Consider the following 16928-nt stretch of genomic DNA (forward strand, 5'->3'; position numbering starts at 1 on the left):
TGCATTAGAGCACTCTAGTTTGAAATGATTTCTTTAGATTGTACGAGTGTTCGAATAAAAGGGAAAGCTTTTTAAATTGACCAAGCGTGAGGGATTGGGCTTCAGTAATTATTGAAAGAGACAGCGTGAGGAAGAAGCAAATGGACCTGATGTTGCTGTGCTGGCGTACTTGCACATTACCGCTCGACTTGGAAGCAAATAAGGATTAGGTCGCCGTGTCTATAACATCAGAGGGAACTTTTAGGACAGATTTTGTACACATCATTTTGAGTCTCGAAATGTATAAATTAATGATACCATTTTTTTTTTTTTTTTTTGCTTTAGCTGCAAGCGAAAACTACAAATAGAGAACAAGTAGTATGAAGAACAACTCAACAACATAGACTATACAGTATAGTATAGAATACATAATAAATTGGAGACAGCATTACATAACAACTGTACTTTCTTAACACATTGGCTGCCATTGAGGGCGATAGATGTCCAATCCATTTGAAATGGGTGGGATGGCAGTGACTGAATGCTTGTTTATTCATTGCCAACCCACTCAGTTCAAATGGATTGGATGTCTAATACTGACAAACTAATTTAAATTCACAGCAGACGGATGAAAAGAGCCACATGATTGTACATCTGTGATTGCCAGTAGCACTGAAAGAGTTAATAAAATATTTTTTTTTAAAGTTATTTTTCTAAATGACAAATTCCCATCTCAGAAACTTTCATTTCAGATTTTGCATCTTAGGTTTTTGTATGAGTGCGATTTTGTACAAAGTCCCATCGTGTGTGTATTGAGAAAACCTGCAGTTTAAAAGTTTTCAGGTGTTAGGGAACGGGTGGGAGGATCCCAAAGCAGACAATGTGAAAACATACGAGTGAGGGAAATGTCACGTTTTATTTGGGTCTCAAAGTTTTCCCGGGCGGAAGGCGGAGTGGTCGTGGTGAGCACTGTGGATGCCAACGTAGGTAGCTGACGAAAGTCATGTTGACAGTTCACCACGTAGGTGGAGGTATCCGACAAGGGGCGCCCTGATCAGGTCCTGAAAGCAAGAAAAAGATAACATGAGCCGGTGGTCAAAAATCAAGATATATAATAGGGAAGTAAGAAACGACTGACGGAGAAACCAGACAAGTTGATTGGGCGTTTAAAGCTGGTTGATGACAATCGCCCTCACCTGTGGCCACTGTACACGTTTGACGTCCGACCTGTAATCAGGTCAACTCTCTTCACCTGCCTCGGGTGAGGCAGGAGGTGTGGAGGCCCTGACATCAAGTGGTTTTCACTAAAAAGTACAATATGGGTACCCAAGTACAATACCCGGGCAGCAGGATGATACTGCGATTTTTCCATGAATGAGGGTAATTTGAATACAGCATGGCTGCTAAGGACTTTTGAAAGGCACTCATATACCATGGCTTCTTTGGTCATTTTCTGATGTTTTATTATCTTGAACAACCTGAACTTTCAAGCATGAAAATGGATCAAAGAGAAAAAAAACAGCTAAAATCTTATTTTTTATTTTTTGACCCAAGTGTCTGATTGGCTAACATATCACACAATGCTAGCAGACTACACCCTGACCTGTTCACTAATAAATCATAGGGCACTTAATGACAACTACTTCATGTCACTGAGTAGAAGTCTGGCGAATGAATCACTAAGCTGTAATTGACTTGCCATTTTTTTGTTTGTTTGTTTGTTTTTTTTAAGTTTCGGATAAAGAATTTTGGAATTTGACCTTTTAGCCAGACTGCCGGAACCACGCCAGCCAGGCCGCCGGAACCGTGCTAGCGCAATCCTAAAGACCCGGGCCGGGGTTGTCCCAACAACCCAGCCAAAAGGCCAAACTCGGCACTTTCACCTTATTTTAAACCCCTTGTACTGGCTCCATTTTAAATGCTGGAAAAAGGCTTCAAATCACAAGTTGACAATTTATTCCAAGTCGACAGCAAGGAAAAAACAACAAACAGACCCAGACGAAGAGGAAGGCTGAATCCAGGGTCAGCAAAAGCTTTCAGAGAAAAAATGACCACGATTAGTTAAACATTCAGTCTTTGAAAGGCTCTGGTGAGGCGGGCTGTGGTCTGGAAGAAGGGTGTGTTTGAGCGTTGTTTAGGGTTATTGTCTGTTGTGGATTGGGCAGGAGAGTTTGGGCGCTACTGTTGTCAGGGCAACAAGAGTTGAGGATTTTGCCAGCCTCAGCACCACGTGAGTGCTGAGTGTCAACTTTTCAGTTGCGGGTTCCTCCGTTATTAGATGTTCCTTGTGTGTCCTGTCATTGTTCTGGATTGTCCATAGTTGGTTACCAGGAGAGCTGATGGTGGGCTTTGGTGGTCCAGACGTGGGCTTGTAGATGTCTTGGCCATCCTTTGCTTGTCTCGCTCAGTCAGCTGCATGACGCGTGCATTGGGCTTCCGTAGTCAGCAGGCAACTTGAAGTTGTTATCGCCCTTATCTGCCTGTTGTCTTGGTGCAAATTCCATTCACTTCAACTCCACTTATACTTGAGATATATTCTACTTGTTTATTAAACTATAATTTAAATGGTATTTATTTTGAGTATTTAGAGTATTTGGTATGTTAGAGTAATACAAAGTGTCAAACAGTAAATATGGGAAAGTATATTTAATATGTAATTTCCCGAATATAAGGCGCACCCGTGTATAATGCACACCCCAAATTTACTTGTAAAATCTAGTGAAAACTATTGTACCCGTTTATAACGCGCACCCTAATTTTAGCACCAATAAATAGAAGAATACAAGAAAACAGAGCTCGTGTACAGATACAGAAATGTCATTTTACTGACTGGTGATACACAGCACAAGCAAAGCACATTGGTAGTTCAAAACATTACCGTAAACTGACAATATTTACGGTAATAATATGATTTGACTACTTCTCCAACTTAGCAGAATCTAGGAGAAAACAAAACAGATGTGACTTTTCTTTTAAAGGCTGCTGTATAACTTGCTCGTTTCATTATGATGAATAAATGTTTCTTCCATGGATTGATACGGTAAAATGAAAGTGAGAACGTAAGTCGGAAATCCGTGAGAGCTCATCGCTGTCCACACGACAGTAACAATAGGAACTATTGTTATATGGGTTTGAGTTTCCCGAGGGACAGATGTAGTTGACAGACACAGGAAGTCTGTGTGCTTGCGTTTGTTATGGTCCAAGTTGCAGAGCTGCAATAAACGTTGACTCAAATGAGTTCAAGAAACTAAATTCTGTGCTTTAAGAAGAGTGAAAAAAGCAGAATTTAACACAGACAAAATCATTCGGCCGATTAGAGTGAAGTATTACCGAAACAAAATGCTGACGTCACGTACCGTAATGGTTGGCAACGGGTCGCCGCATACGTTTCTTCAACACAACGTGGCCGTGTCAATAAAAAAAAAAAAAAAATGGTGTATATATATTAGGGCTGTCAAAATTATCGCGTTAACGCGCGGTAATTAATTTTTTTAATTAATCACGTTAAAATATTTGACGCAATTAACGCACATGTCCCGCTCAGACAGTATTTTGCCTTTTGGTAAGTTTTACAGCAAGGCTTTTTGTGCTGTCTAACAGCGAACTCTTGTGGTCGCTTTGCGACATGGTTTATTGTTTTCTTGCCAGTTCAATATGGCTGCACGACGTCTCGGGCTGACTCCTACGTTGTAATGTTGTGCTTTTATGATCCTTGGACAACATTTGTCCGTAAGTATGGTTCTTGTAAAGAATGTACATATTATGTTAGTAAGCGAAATGTTATATTTTTTGTATGAGACGCTTTTTGTTCATGTTTAGTGAACCTGTATAGCGTGCTAAGCTAACGTTGTTGCTAATGCAATGCTTGTGTACTTTTTTTGTAGTTTTACGACATTCTAAAGAGGACAATGGTTGGAGGCCATTTTATTAATAAATCAGATGAAAAAGGAAGAAGTCTGATTATTAAGGCGTCGTTCACTAGCTGTCTAGCTTTGGAAAAAGTAGAGGCTTCGGAGTGAGGACAGCATAGACAGATTTAAATGACAGTAGAGTGAAATGCCCACTACAGTCCTTATGTACTGTATGTTGAATGTATATATCCATCTTGTGTCTTATCTTTCCATTCCAACAATTTATTTTACAGAATATATATATAATTCACAGAAAAATATGGCATATTTTATAGATGGTTTGAATTGCGATTGTGATTAATTACGATTAATTAATTTTTAAGCTGTAATTAACTCGTTTAAAATTTGTAATCGTTTGACAGCCCTAATATATATATATATATAATATATATATATATATATATATATATATATATATATGTGTGTATTTCTGTCTCCATCCATGACCCGTTTATAATGCGCACCATGATTTTACAAGTTGATTTTGGGGAAAAAAAAGTGCGCGTTATATTCGGGAAATTACGGTATTCCCTTCAAAAAGCAGAATGGTTATTTTTTTTGCATATCAGGAATTGTGATTACTTGTTGCTCAATTAAACATTGAACTATTCTCTGCCTTCCAGACAGGGTAACTGAGGTGAAGACAAACATCTTTGTCACCAGTTTCGGACCTGTTTCGGACACAGACATGGTGAGAACAGATAATATTTTTAAATATAATGTAATGTTCATATAATCTTGCCCATAGACTTCAATATACTGATAGTGAAGTCTATGTCTTACCACTGGTAAAATAACTTTTCTTTCCCTAGTACATCATTACAATGGCAGTGCACACGTCACAGAACCAGAGCAAAACTCGTGTTCCCCTCTTAAGCACGACGTCTATTCATGTGACAATAATCATCTTATGAATTATTGAAAGTCCTCTTGTTATTCCTGTCAGCCCTTTGTTTATCCTGGGCTTTCCCAGCTTATCATTTGGAGACATGCGCCCCTCTTCACCTTATATCATAAATGTCCCTACCTTTGTTGAAGACCCATTTTCCACGTGATTGATCTGTTGATTGAACTCATACATTGCGGCTGTTCAATTCTCTCCTCTCTGAATGATATGTAAATTAGAACTCACTGCAAACAGCCTGAGTCGTGACTAGCAGGTCCCGCACACGGAATCAATCATTTCTATGGACAAATAACAAAATTCCTCTGGATGAAAATAAATAAAATTACTACAGCAACAAAAAAACAAAACAAAACAACAACATCTGGCTGCTTTAAACGGACTATATCCGTTAAATTCCTCATGTTTGTTTTTAAAACAGATTGACTGAAACGTAGATGGGGACAAAAAAATGTTCACTTTGCAGTTCATTTTCCCACACAATAATGGCTTTAAAAATGTTTAAAGCTAATGGCAATAGTGTATTGTGCCATTAGGAAATCATAGATTAGTATAATCAATCATTTAAACAAGAACTATAGTAATAGAATATCTAGAACTATTTAAATAATTTATGAATCGTTTTATTTTTTCAACATCCAATTGTTAAAATCCTCGGAATTTCAATGTCTCAAAAGGAAATATTCTCCGATCGATTGCTGTCATCTTCCGTTAAAAGCAAAGTGATTATTTTTGTCTCATCAATATTTTGACACCATTTGTTTTTATTTTGAGAAAACACAGATGAAAATTTTTGCCCATTTTCTGATGTTAAAAAACAGTAACCCAATCCTTATAATTTTTTTGTTTGTGCATTTTATACACTGTATAAAAGGCCTTTATACACTGTATGAAGGCGTTGTTTATGTCTTCACTTGTCTGCCTATTTTTCTGTCAGTTTTTCTGTGTGTTTCTGTTAAAGATAACTCATGAACAAATGAAAGGATTATTACCAAACTGGCAGGATATCTCTGTAATATGATACGTAAGAGGTGAATAAATTAGGAGGTAATGATTTCAAAGGTCACAAAAGAGGTCAGAAAAGGAATTTCACCGTAACTCCTAACGTAAAAAAGTGGTGAAATTTTAGGGGATGAGGGCAAAGGTATTCTCCCAAATATGGCGATGCTTTGAATTTGGCTGCTTAGATGGAAGTCTGCTCTCTTAGAGTACTTCTGCAGTTTAATAAATTCCAAATAGGTTGTAAATCGCCAATATCATGAGGATGCGATATTGATTCTTTGAAAAATGATACAATATATGCTGATATTCCGTGATTTGTTTCAATTCAAGGGCCTTAGATCGATTTAATCCAATATTATGTACATATTTTACACAATCAGTCAGACACCCAGAGCAATTAAACAATGCAAAGTGATTTTCACATTTTGTTGAAAGATTTTTAAACATTTTGAATGAATTTCAAATAAATTCAATTGAATTTTTTCCACAATCAGCACATCTAAATCATGATATTTGATCGATGGTCTGCATTACAATTTTCATTTCTTGACCAGTGTTCGTCCATTCCTAAATACGCGGCAAAACATCTACAGAATGCGCAGCGTGCTTGCGCAAGCATCCACACGCACGCGCACATCGGTTAGAAGTGGCGAGTACTCACTATTTTTGTTTTTACAATGTCTTGCAAAAGTATTCGGCCCCCTTGAACCTTGCAACCTTTCGCCACATTTCAGGCTTCAAACATAAAGATATAAAATTTTAATTTTTTGTCAAGAATCAACAACAAGTGGGACACAATTGTGAAGTGGAACAAAATTTATTGGATAATTTAAACTTTTTTAACAAATAAAAAACTGAAAAGTGGGGCGTGCAATATTATTCGGCCCCCTTGCGTTAATACTTTGTAGCGCCACCTTTTACTCCAATTACAGCTGCAAGTCGCTTGGGGTATGTTTCTATCAGTTTTGCACATCGAGAGACTGACATTCTTGCCCATTCTTCCTTGCAAAACAGCTCGAGCTCAGTGAGGTTGGATGGAGAGTGTTTGTGAACAGCAGTCTTCAGCTCTTTCCACAGATTCTCGATTGGATTCAGGTCTGGACTTTGACTTGGCCATTCTAACACCTGGATACGTTTATTTTTGAACCATTCCATTGTAGATTTGGCTTTATGTTTTGGATCATTGTCCTGTTGGAAGATAAATCTCCGTCCCAGTCTCAGGTCTTGTGCAGATACCAACAGGTTTTCTTCCAGAATGTTCCTGTATTTGGCTGCATCCATCTTCCCGTCAATTTTAACCATCTTCCCTGTCCCTGCTGAAGAAAAGCAGGCCCAAACCATGATGCTGCCACCACCATGTTTGACAGTGGGGATGGTGTGTTCAGGGTGATGAGCAGTGTTGCTTTTACGCCAAAAATATCGTTTTGCATTGTGGCCAAAAAGTTCAATTTTGTTTTCATCTGACCAGAGCACCTACTTCCACATGTTTGGTGTGTCTCCCAGGTGGCTTGTGGCAAACTTTAAACGAGACTTTTTATGGATATCTTTGAGAAATGGCTTTCTTCTTGCCCCTCTTCCATAAAGGCCAGATTTGTGCAGTGTTCGACTGATTGTTGTCCTATGGACAGACTCTCCCACCTCAGCTGTAGATCTCTGCAGTTCATCCAGAGTGATCATGGGCCTCTTGGCTGCATCTCTGATCAGTTTTCTCCTTGTTTGAGAAGAAAGTTTGGATGGACGGCCGGGTCTTGGTAGATTTGCAGTGGTCTGATGCTCCTTCCATTTCAATATGATGGCTTGCACAGTGCTCCTTGAGATATTTAAAGCTTGGGAAATCTTTTTGTATCCAAATCCGACTTTAAACTTCTCCACAACAGTATCTCGGACCTGCCTGGTGTGTTCCTTGGTTTTCATAATGCTCTCTGCACTTTAAACAGAACCCTGAGACTATCACAGAGCAGGTGCATTTATACAGAGACTTGATTACACACAGGTGGATTCTATTTATCATCATCGGTCATTTAGGACAACATTGGATCATTCAGAGATCCTCACTGAACTTCTGGAGTGAGTTTGCTGCACTGAAAGTAAAGGGGCCGAATAATATTGCACGCCCCACTTTTCAGTTTTTTATTTGTTAAAAAAGTTTAAATTATCCAATAAATGTTGTTCCACTTCACGATTGTGACCCACTTGTTGTTGATTCTTGACAAAAAAATTAAATTCCATATCTTTATGTTTGAAGCCTGAAATGTGGCGAAAGGTTGCAAGATTCAAGGGGGCCGAATACTTTTGCAAGGCACTGTATTTAGATTTTTAGAACCTTTTCATTGCCTCAAAAATACTTTTTGCATGCATTACCCTCTCATACTTTTAACCATTGTTTTTTGTGTTAGCGTTGAAGCAGTTGACCACATTAGTCACGTAGCGTATTTAAACCGTCCTTATTTGATATAACTACATTTAAGTATTTTCTTAAGGCATTTTTTTAGTACGTTCTGCCTGTATGCATCTAAACAAAACAAGTTTAGAGCGCACGGTACTACTTTGGGTGTCAAATTCGACTAATGTAGACATTTCGCCGATGTAGGAGATTTTGGCAGAACACCGATTGATGTATTTATCCAGATCCAGAGCATTGTTTCAGCCCCAAAGATTTGATTGAATAATCTTTAGTTACCACCCTATTAAAAAAAAAAAAAAAAAAGTAAAAACCTTTATTAGTCCCGCAATGGGAAAAATATTACGTAAAGGTGCACAACGTAGGATTGATGGCCAAAAATGGTACTGCAACTAGATCAAAATATTGACAAAATGCCCTTCCCCTTCCGGTTGCCAGAATACCGCTTCACATTGGAGAACCTGCAGTAAAAGAATTTTAAGTGGCAAGAAATGAGTCCTCTGCAGAAGGTATATCTTATTTTTTAATTTTCCTGCAAGATGTTTTCATAATGCCAACATTTCGTAAAGAGGATTAAAAGAGCTGTGATACGAGGTCCAAGTTAGTTTATGTCACCATGACCGAAGTGAAGGAGGGCTACTTTTCTCAATGTATAAGCACACTGACAAAGAAATATATAATTTGGTAAGATTTGGTAAGATTGACAGTATCCACAAAGAAAATTTAATAGCATCATCCATTTTAATTTGCATTATCAGCTAAATATATACAGGCGTAAAGACTTTATCCTTGCCCCGGTCAATGGATCCACATGCTAAATTACGTACCACTGGTGTTCCATCAGATTTGCACCTTTATCAAATTTTGCTCCTGATACTTTTGTTGCAGTGAATAAGCACTCTTTTACATTCAGTTGGACTCTCAATATTATCTGGAAGTGCTAAATAAACAAGTTACATTATAAACATACATGTGCAACATGAACACGGTGTAAATACTGTAAATGCTTAATGGCACGAGAAAGACGTTAACATGGAGAGATTGGCGTGCAGTGGAGTTATGCGCAGCCACATGGTAGGATGTGTGTGTGGGGAACTTTCCTTTGTATGCATCCATGACCAAACCTAAATAGATGTTTCTTTCTTTATAGAAAGTTTGTGGTTTTGATATATCCGTGACCATTTGTAACATTACGCTCATGGGCACAACTGCAAAGTTGCAATTTCTGATGGGGTGAAAAATCTGACAGAACACCTGTCAATAGATCTACATGCTAAATACTGTAGCACAACCACGCCAAATTAATGCATATCCTTGTTTTGCTTCTCTTGTTGTTTTGAATCCTTTGAGATTCGTAACGTTTTTTTTGTTTGTTTGTTTTTGCTTGAGTGGTAGACATAATTCAGACTGTCAAAGTTGGCACAGCCTTAGTTTATGAGGCAAACAGAACTGTGGCAACCCTGACGAAGACTGGAAACTGGTCTTATGACTAGTTGATGATGAACACGGAAACAAAACAAGAACAAATTTGTGTCGCGTAAATCGTCTTTTAAAATGGGAAAATCTCCGCTTAACCATTGGGATCCGTTTTAAAAGTACAGTGATTCCTTGCTACTTCGCGCTTCAAACTTCGCGCCCTCAGTCCATCATGGATTTTTTTTTTCAATTAAAAAAAATAAAAAAATACAGATGATCCGTCCTGAGCCGATCACATAGTCCAGGGGTGGGCAAATCGGTCCTCAAGGGCCGTAGTGGGTCCTGGTCTTTGTTCCAACTGATCCACCACAGACAGTTTAACCAATGAGGTTTCTGCCTAAACAAGAAGCACCTGACTGTGATCAACTGATTGCGCTTACAAAACACCAGATTGGTGAAAAGTTTTCCTCTTGATGAGTTGGAATAGAAACCCGCACACACTGTGGCCCTTTGTGGAATAGTTTGCCCACCCCTGACATAGTCTCTATCTTCCTCCTGCTGCTCTTTGTTAGTCAGGCAGTGCACTGGGGTTGCTTATTATAGTTAACGATGATTGACAGACATTTAATGTTTGATCTTGCCACAGATGATTGGAAGGCAAGCTTCAAAGCACCGTATGCGTCAATCATCGTTTAACATGTTAAACAGTTTCTGTGACAGCTCATTGTAAGTGAGCAGCTTGAGAGGATTTGAGTGGACTCACTCAATGAATCATTTAATAAAGACAAGCATCTTCCTACTTTTTTTATTGTTTAAAAAAATAATTCAGTAGGACAGTAACATGTTTAAAAATCATAATTATTACATTTGAAGTGATTAAAAACCATTTATTAAAATATATATATATATATATATATATATATATATATATACATATAAATTTTAATCATACTATTGGGAAAAAAGTGAAAAAAAAACATGTCTGATATGTATCTCTTTCCAATGCTAAATCTGAATAAATACATTGAACACCTTACTACGCAGTTTTTCACCTATTTAATGTCCATTTAAATATTATTGTTATTTCATGAATAATTGAAGTGCAAGTCTTAAACTGTGCATCTTTAATACTTCCTGGAAATGGGATATTTACCAGAGCACTTCTGATGACCGTTAACTCTTCCAGTGTCATTGACAATGTCGAAGTCCAATCATGTGGCTTTTTCATCCTATCGCTTTTAATTCAAATATGTTTGTCCCTAGTAGATGTCCAATCCATTTGAAGTGAGAGGGCTGGCGGCGAGTGAATGTTTGTTCATTTGCCATCAGCCATCCCACTTCAAATGGATCGGACGTCTACTGCCGTCAGTGGCTGCCACTGAGTTAATATGGCACATTGGTTTGGCATTACTATACAGTATCAGCACATTGACCTGGATCCATCGTATCAGATAATACACGATAAGTGTGTTTTATTTAAGAATTTTAATCTCATCATTTTACGCTTTCAGAAGAAAAATATCGAGAAAAACGAGCCAGGGGTTTATCTTTTCCTTTCACTGGCTATGTGTGATTCAGGCAACAGCACACTTAAACACACATTTCAAAGTGCAAGGCTTTCTGTGCTTTCTTTTGACAACAGAGGATTATGGGTCAAGGGTTTCTCTGCTTCATAGCGAGTCTTGGAAAAACACCAGTGAAGGGAGCTGTGAGGAACTAGGAAAGCCAGGCTTCACCAATTCGAAAAGTGCCCCAGTGTTCAGGTTTAATGGGTCAGGTGAAGAAGGATAAAAAAAAAAATCCCAATGCAGAGTGCACTGTGTTAATAGCTTACATTTTTCCGCCAAGAATCGGACTGTCATTCATTCTCTATACGCTTCAACAGCAACAGTTGGACTGATGACAGCTCCTCTTCCCTCAGGAATACACCATCGATGTTTTCTTCAGGCAAACCTGGAAGGATGAGAGATTAAAATTTCATGGACCAATGAATATTTTGCCTCTCAACAACCTGATGGCAAGTAAAATCTGGACCCCGGATACTTTTTTCCATAATGGGAAAAAGTCTGTGGCTCATAACATGACCATGCCTAATAAATTGCTGAGGATCAAAGATGATGGGACGTTACTGTACACGATGAGGTAATTTATGTCTAACCATCTCATCTCAATCTAATATAGCTTTAATCAGTGCCCTTTGATTAACCATTATCCTGATCGTTACAAATGCATGTTGTAATGAATAACTCTATAAGCCATCATTTCTCTATCTGTGTAATGTGTTTGAATACAGAAAATAATTCAACTGATTATCACAAGGACACAGAATAAGTTTCAGCGAGGGATCTGGTTTTATGGCATCAAATTATCAATGTTGGGAAATATAGAACACATGAATGAAAACATACACTATTTGCATAATTCAATGGAATGTGAATAAAGTCACTTCCTATTGATTCTGAGGCAATTTAAGGCCACTTTTTATTGATTCTGAGGCAATACCAGGCCACCTCCTGTTGATTTTAATTTCATGTTGCTATTGGAGCTTATACAGGTCCTGTTAAATTTGGGTCATTTCCAGGTCACTTCCTGTTGACTTTGGGTCACTTCCTGTTGAATGAGTATTCACGGTCAGCTTCCCAATTCAAATGGATTTGACGTCTAATTGCCATTTTGCTGTGCTGATTACAGCACAGATGAATTATTGCAGACAAAAAGTATCTTGAATTGTTCATGAGGTTTGTTTTTAAGCAGGGTCCATGTTTTATGCATTTCCCAAGTCTAATTGTCTGTGAATATGATGCAGGTTAACCGTGCATGCAGAATGCCCAATGCATCTGGAGGATTTCCCCATGGACTTTCATTCCTGTCCGCTTAAATTTGGAAGCTGTGAGTAACTCAAATCATGGCGATTACTAAAACTCAGGAAGTTAAATTGTGTTATGTTCTGTAGTGCTGCAACGATTAATCAATTAACTCGAATATTCGATTAGAGGAAAAAAAATCCAATTAAATGTTGCTGCTTCGAGTAATTATTTAATTAAAGTGGTGTTGTAATGGTTTGTTTTGAAAGTGTTTGCGTTTACTCGTATTGATTTGGGTGGATACAGCCCTCTAGTCTGCCTCATTTCACATGGCTGAATCCAGCTGCTCCCTGTTAAGACCAACATAAACTGTTTTTTTATTTTTATTTTTTTTATTTTTTTTTTGAGCTAATGTTTTTAAATGCATTTATAATTTAGTTTTTAAGTATATTAAGCTGTTTTTGTGGGAATATGTGTCTTAACCATTAGTCAAGAGTATTGTTTAAAAAATGTTAGCATTTTATAGCACTTAAGCTAGCGGACTTTTGCTTCTGTAATTTAGCCAATTGCTATTTTGTTGTACATAGATCATTTATTTATACCGTCTGAGGCTCAGCTCAGGTATTTTAATTTTTTTATGTTCGTTATCCGATTACTCGATTATTCAAACTAACTAGATCATCGATTAATCGATTACTAAAACAATCAATAGCTGCAGCCCTAATGTTCTGTAGTACTGTTGTGCTCAAGATGTGGTCTCACACTATGTGACACCAAGACATGCCCAGGACCAACACTCACAATGACTAAAATGAGATCAAGACAAGAACAGACCGAGATGAGAGCAAGACTAAATCCATTTTAAATTGTAATAACTATTAAGGTTGGAGTCATTTTCAAGTGTATTGGAATGTTAATAACACAATAATTGATTTTTTTTTTTTAACCAACTGTTTTTCCTTAAAATTACATGATTGAAGATGAAGTGCTGTTCTTGACAGAAAAGTCCGCCCACCAAGTTAGTCGGAGAACAAGATAAGACCAGAGCCCACAAAAACTGGTCTCGAGACTAAGAACAATCTTTAAAATTACAACGCAATTGTACAGTGATCCCTCGCTACTTTGCGCTTCAAACTTTGAGGTCTCAGTCCATCGCAGATTTTTTTTTTCAATTTAAAAACAAAATGGATGAATACAGCATTTTATAGAGATGTTCCGATCCGATCACGTACACCCTCTCACCTCCTCCTCCTGCTTTTCTTGCTCACCAAGCAGCTGCTTGTTAAATTTAACGATGAGTGACAGCTCTGAAACTTTGATCTTGCCAGAGAAGTTTAGGAGCGCCTACCTTGAAAGGTGCCGGATGTTTGGTACCGCTAAAAACTAGCGACAGTGTGCTGTGGCGACTCCTTGTGTGTGTGTGGGTAAGTGAGCAACGTGAGCGGATTTGAGTAGACTTACTCAATGAAGCATTTAATAAAGACAAGCATTTTGCAATGTTATTCTTGTTTAAAAATAATTCGGTGGGACAGTAACATTATTATTATCCATTATTATTTATTTAATTATACTTTAGGGAAAAAAAAGGTGAAAAAACATGTTTTACACGTATATTTCCAATGCTAAATTTGAATAAAGACATTGAACACACACACACACACACACACACGCACACAAACTTTTTTTTTTGTTTAAATGTAAATAAGCTCTGCCTCTACTTCACAAATTTCGAATATCACGGGGGCCCCATTTACCGCGAAAAACGAGGGATCACTGAATAGTTTTTTTTTTTTTTTTTTTTTTTAACCAATTAATACTGTAAATGCATCTCTCTATTTGCGTGCATGCATATACATTATGTGTTGGAAATATACTAGATCAGGTACTAATAATGCCATGGCTTGTAACACGGGGAAAAAATACTTTTCTGTACCCTATTTCAGATTTATGGCAAAAAAATGTTTTCATCAAGCAGTGAAATGGCATTGTTGGGTGCTGTGCGCTTTATTTCACTAACTTAACCAACTTCAGGCGGAAATGATTATTACAAAATTATTCAAATATGTTTGAAATGAGGGTAAGTGTTAGAAACGTGTCACAATAAAGATGCAGCTCTTTAGATCTGTGGCAGAAAAATCCAGTCTGTCCGCTTGCAAGTTCTTTAGCTCGTAGCATATGGTGTCATGCACTTGCACATAGACACAGATCGAATTGTCATTATGATGAATAGACTTATTTCTAGAAATCAGATGTTGTAGCTGGCTCCTATTAATTTTCTGTGGTGTGTTTTCCTTTTTTCTTCAGACGCCTACACAATCTCAGAAGTGACTTATGCCTGGACTCTGAATGCCTCAGAGTCCGTAGTTGTGGAAGGAGAAAGCTCACGTCTGAATCAGTATGACTTACTTGGACAAACAGCAGGCCAAGAAACTATTAAATCAAGTACAGGTAAGCTCATGCTCAGATGAGGAAAAGTTTTGAGGAAACAACATTACCAAAATCAATCTTTATTTCTTCACCTTACACTGACCCAGCCTCCACATTCAATATAACGTTCTTTGCCATTACTGTGATACATCAGCATGGATGCTCATGTATTGATCTTTACTTGCCTGAACTGCAAGTGTGGCAGAGACAAGCAACCCAATATCACCTTTGATTTTTCCATCTTGTCTACAAACGCTTTTGGATCTTGCAAATGTTTATTTTGTTTCAAACGATGACAACTCAAACTAAACTAAACTTTGGTCTTTGATTTTCCTTGGAAAAAACACGACAAATGATTTTGTTGTTGTTGTTTTAACTCACATTTATTTGATTGGAAATCTTAATTTTTTTTATCCGACTGTATGTAAGTTTTTCTTTTGGTCAGGATTCTGTTGGGTTTAGCCTTTTCAAAATGAATAATAATACATACACACATATGATATATATGTACTGTATGTATACGTTTACAGACGTTGCGCAACCGCTTTTGTTTCAACCTAGCCATAAAAAGAAGGTAAGTAATCGTATTTATTATTCAAAATGTCTGTCATTTTTAGCTTAAAGCTGTAATGTGAAGTGAGGTTGGCCAACCATGTTTTTGAATAATATCAATGTCTAAAAATTTATAAGCATATTTTCGTTATTTTTTTTAACGCAACCCTTCCAGATTCTTTGTTTAACCCATAGCAACGCCCTTGACAACGAAAATGCTTTTCTTCGGCAATCTTCGGAAATTTTCGGCCATATAACAGTATTGTTTGTTGCATTGCTTCTCGGTAAGATGCCACAGCGGTGTGTGGCGATGTTTTGTTCTCACTCAAACGAAAAGTTGTATGAGTGGCCAAAGGACAGCAGGGCACGTAAATGGACATCTTTCGTTCGCACGAAGCGAATGAATTTCACGCCATCATCAAGTAGTGTTCTCTGCTGCAAACACCTTGAAGATGCCTGCTTCCTTAACCGGTCTGCTTATGATCAAGGATTTGCCAAAAAGTAAGTGTGATTTTTGGATAGATGACTGATGACTTTGTCAAAGCAGAGCTGCCAACTGTTGTGGAATGTACAGTAGAAGCTAGCGACGTTAGCCGAAAGCCACCTCATGGCAATAGTCGTGGCATAGTTGTTGTTGTGTTCGCTAGTGTTACGCCCCAAGGACGGCTCGCGAAGGGCGTAACATAAAACGAGCCACACAATTTCACAAATGGCACAAAATTTACACAACAATCAAACTTGCAATGAATATGTACAAAATGTAGATGAAGCGCGTCTTCAGGGTAAGCCCAGGCCAAAACAACAAACAAAAGGAATCTACACTTGAACCCCACCCGCTAACTAAACCCTGATCATGAAAAAGAACGAAGAAAAGACAGCCACCTAGCTTCTTACGCTAAAAAAAACAGGAGAAAACGGGTTGAACAGAAATGGCGACTTACCCATTCTTGCTTCAGTGCTCTTATTTACAGTGGTGAAAAAACGAACAAAAATGATCCAATAACGAATAAACACAACAGACCTCACCGAAAAAGCGGGAGTGTATCAGACTAGCGATCAAATGCAAACAAGCGTGAATGGCGAGCATACAGCTGGCGAGGAGGACCGCGGCAGAATGCTGTCAAATGTGACCGTTGACAGCTCAAGTCCCGCAGTGAATCATGGGAAATGTAGTCGCGGGACAACACTGAAGTGGTGCTTTTTAATCTGTTCGCTTGTGTGAAAAAACTACATTTCCTCACGCCATTAGACGCCACTTCCTGCCGATAGCCCCAGCTAGGAAGTAGTAGTAGCTGGTAGTACGAGGCGAGGCGGAGATGAGCGAGAAGCAAAACTTCGCGGTCGAATGTGGCGGCAGTCCGCTATTATTTTGTTTTCTTATTGTTGCCACAATAAAGTGGAGAAAGCCATCAACGACTCATCTCCTTCTTTCCCCCCAATGTTTTTATATTATTATTTTATATGCACGAGAGCTGCAGGATCTGCCAAAATGAACATGCAGTCTGATTATTATTATTTTTTAAACAATTTCA

At 38.0% G+C, this 16928-nt stretch overlaps 1 protein-coding gene across 2 annotated transcripts in view; it reads left to right on the top strand.

The window, feature by feature from the left end:
- The window catches only part of LOC130923994 (gamma-aminobutyric acid receptor subunit alpha-2), a 60473-nt gene that overhangs the window by 26309 nt on the left and 17236 nt on the right, over positions 1–16928 (top strand). For both annotated transcript variants that reach the window (XM_057850254.1, XM_057850253.1), the window contains exons 4-7: positions 4514–4581; positions 11535–11755; positions 12420–12502; positions 14722–14865. In XM_057850254.1, the coding sequence (XP_057706237.1) occupies positions 4514–4581; positions 11535–11755; positions 12420–12502; positions 14722–14865 (516 nt within the window). The remainder of the gene's footprint in view (positions 1–4513; positions 4582–11534; positions 11756–12419; positions 12503–14721; positions 14866–16928) is intronic.

The sequence above is a fragment of the Corythoichthys intestinalis genome, chromosome 11 (assembly GCF_030265065.1).
Source record: "Corythoichthys intestinalis isolate RoL2023-P3 chromosome 11, ASM3026506v1, whole genome shotgun sequence".
Classification (NCBI taxonomy): Eukaryota; Metazoa; Chordata; class Actinopteri; order Syngnathiformes; family Syngnathidae; genus Corythoichthys; species Corythoichthys intestinalis.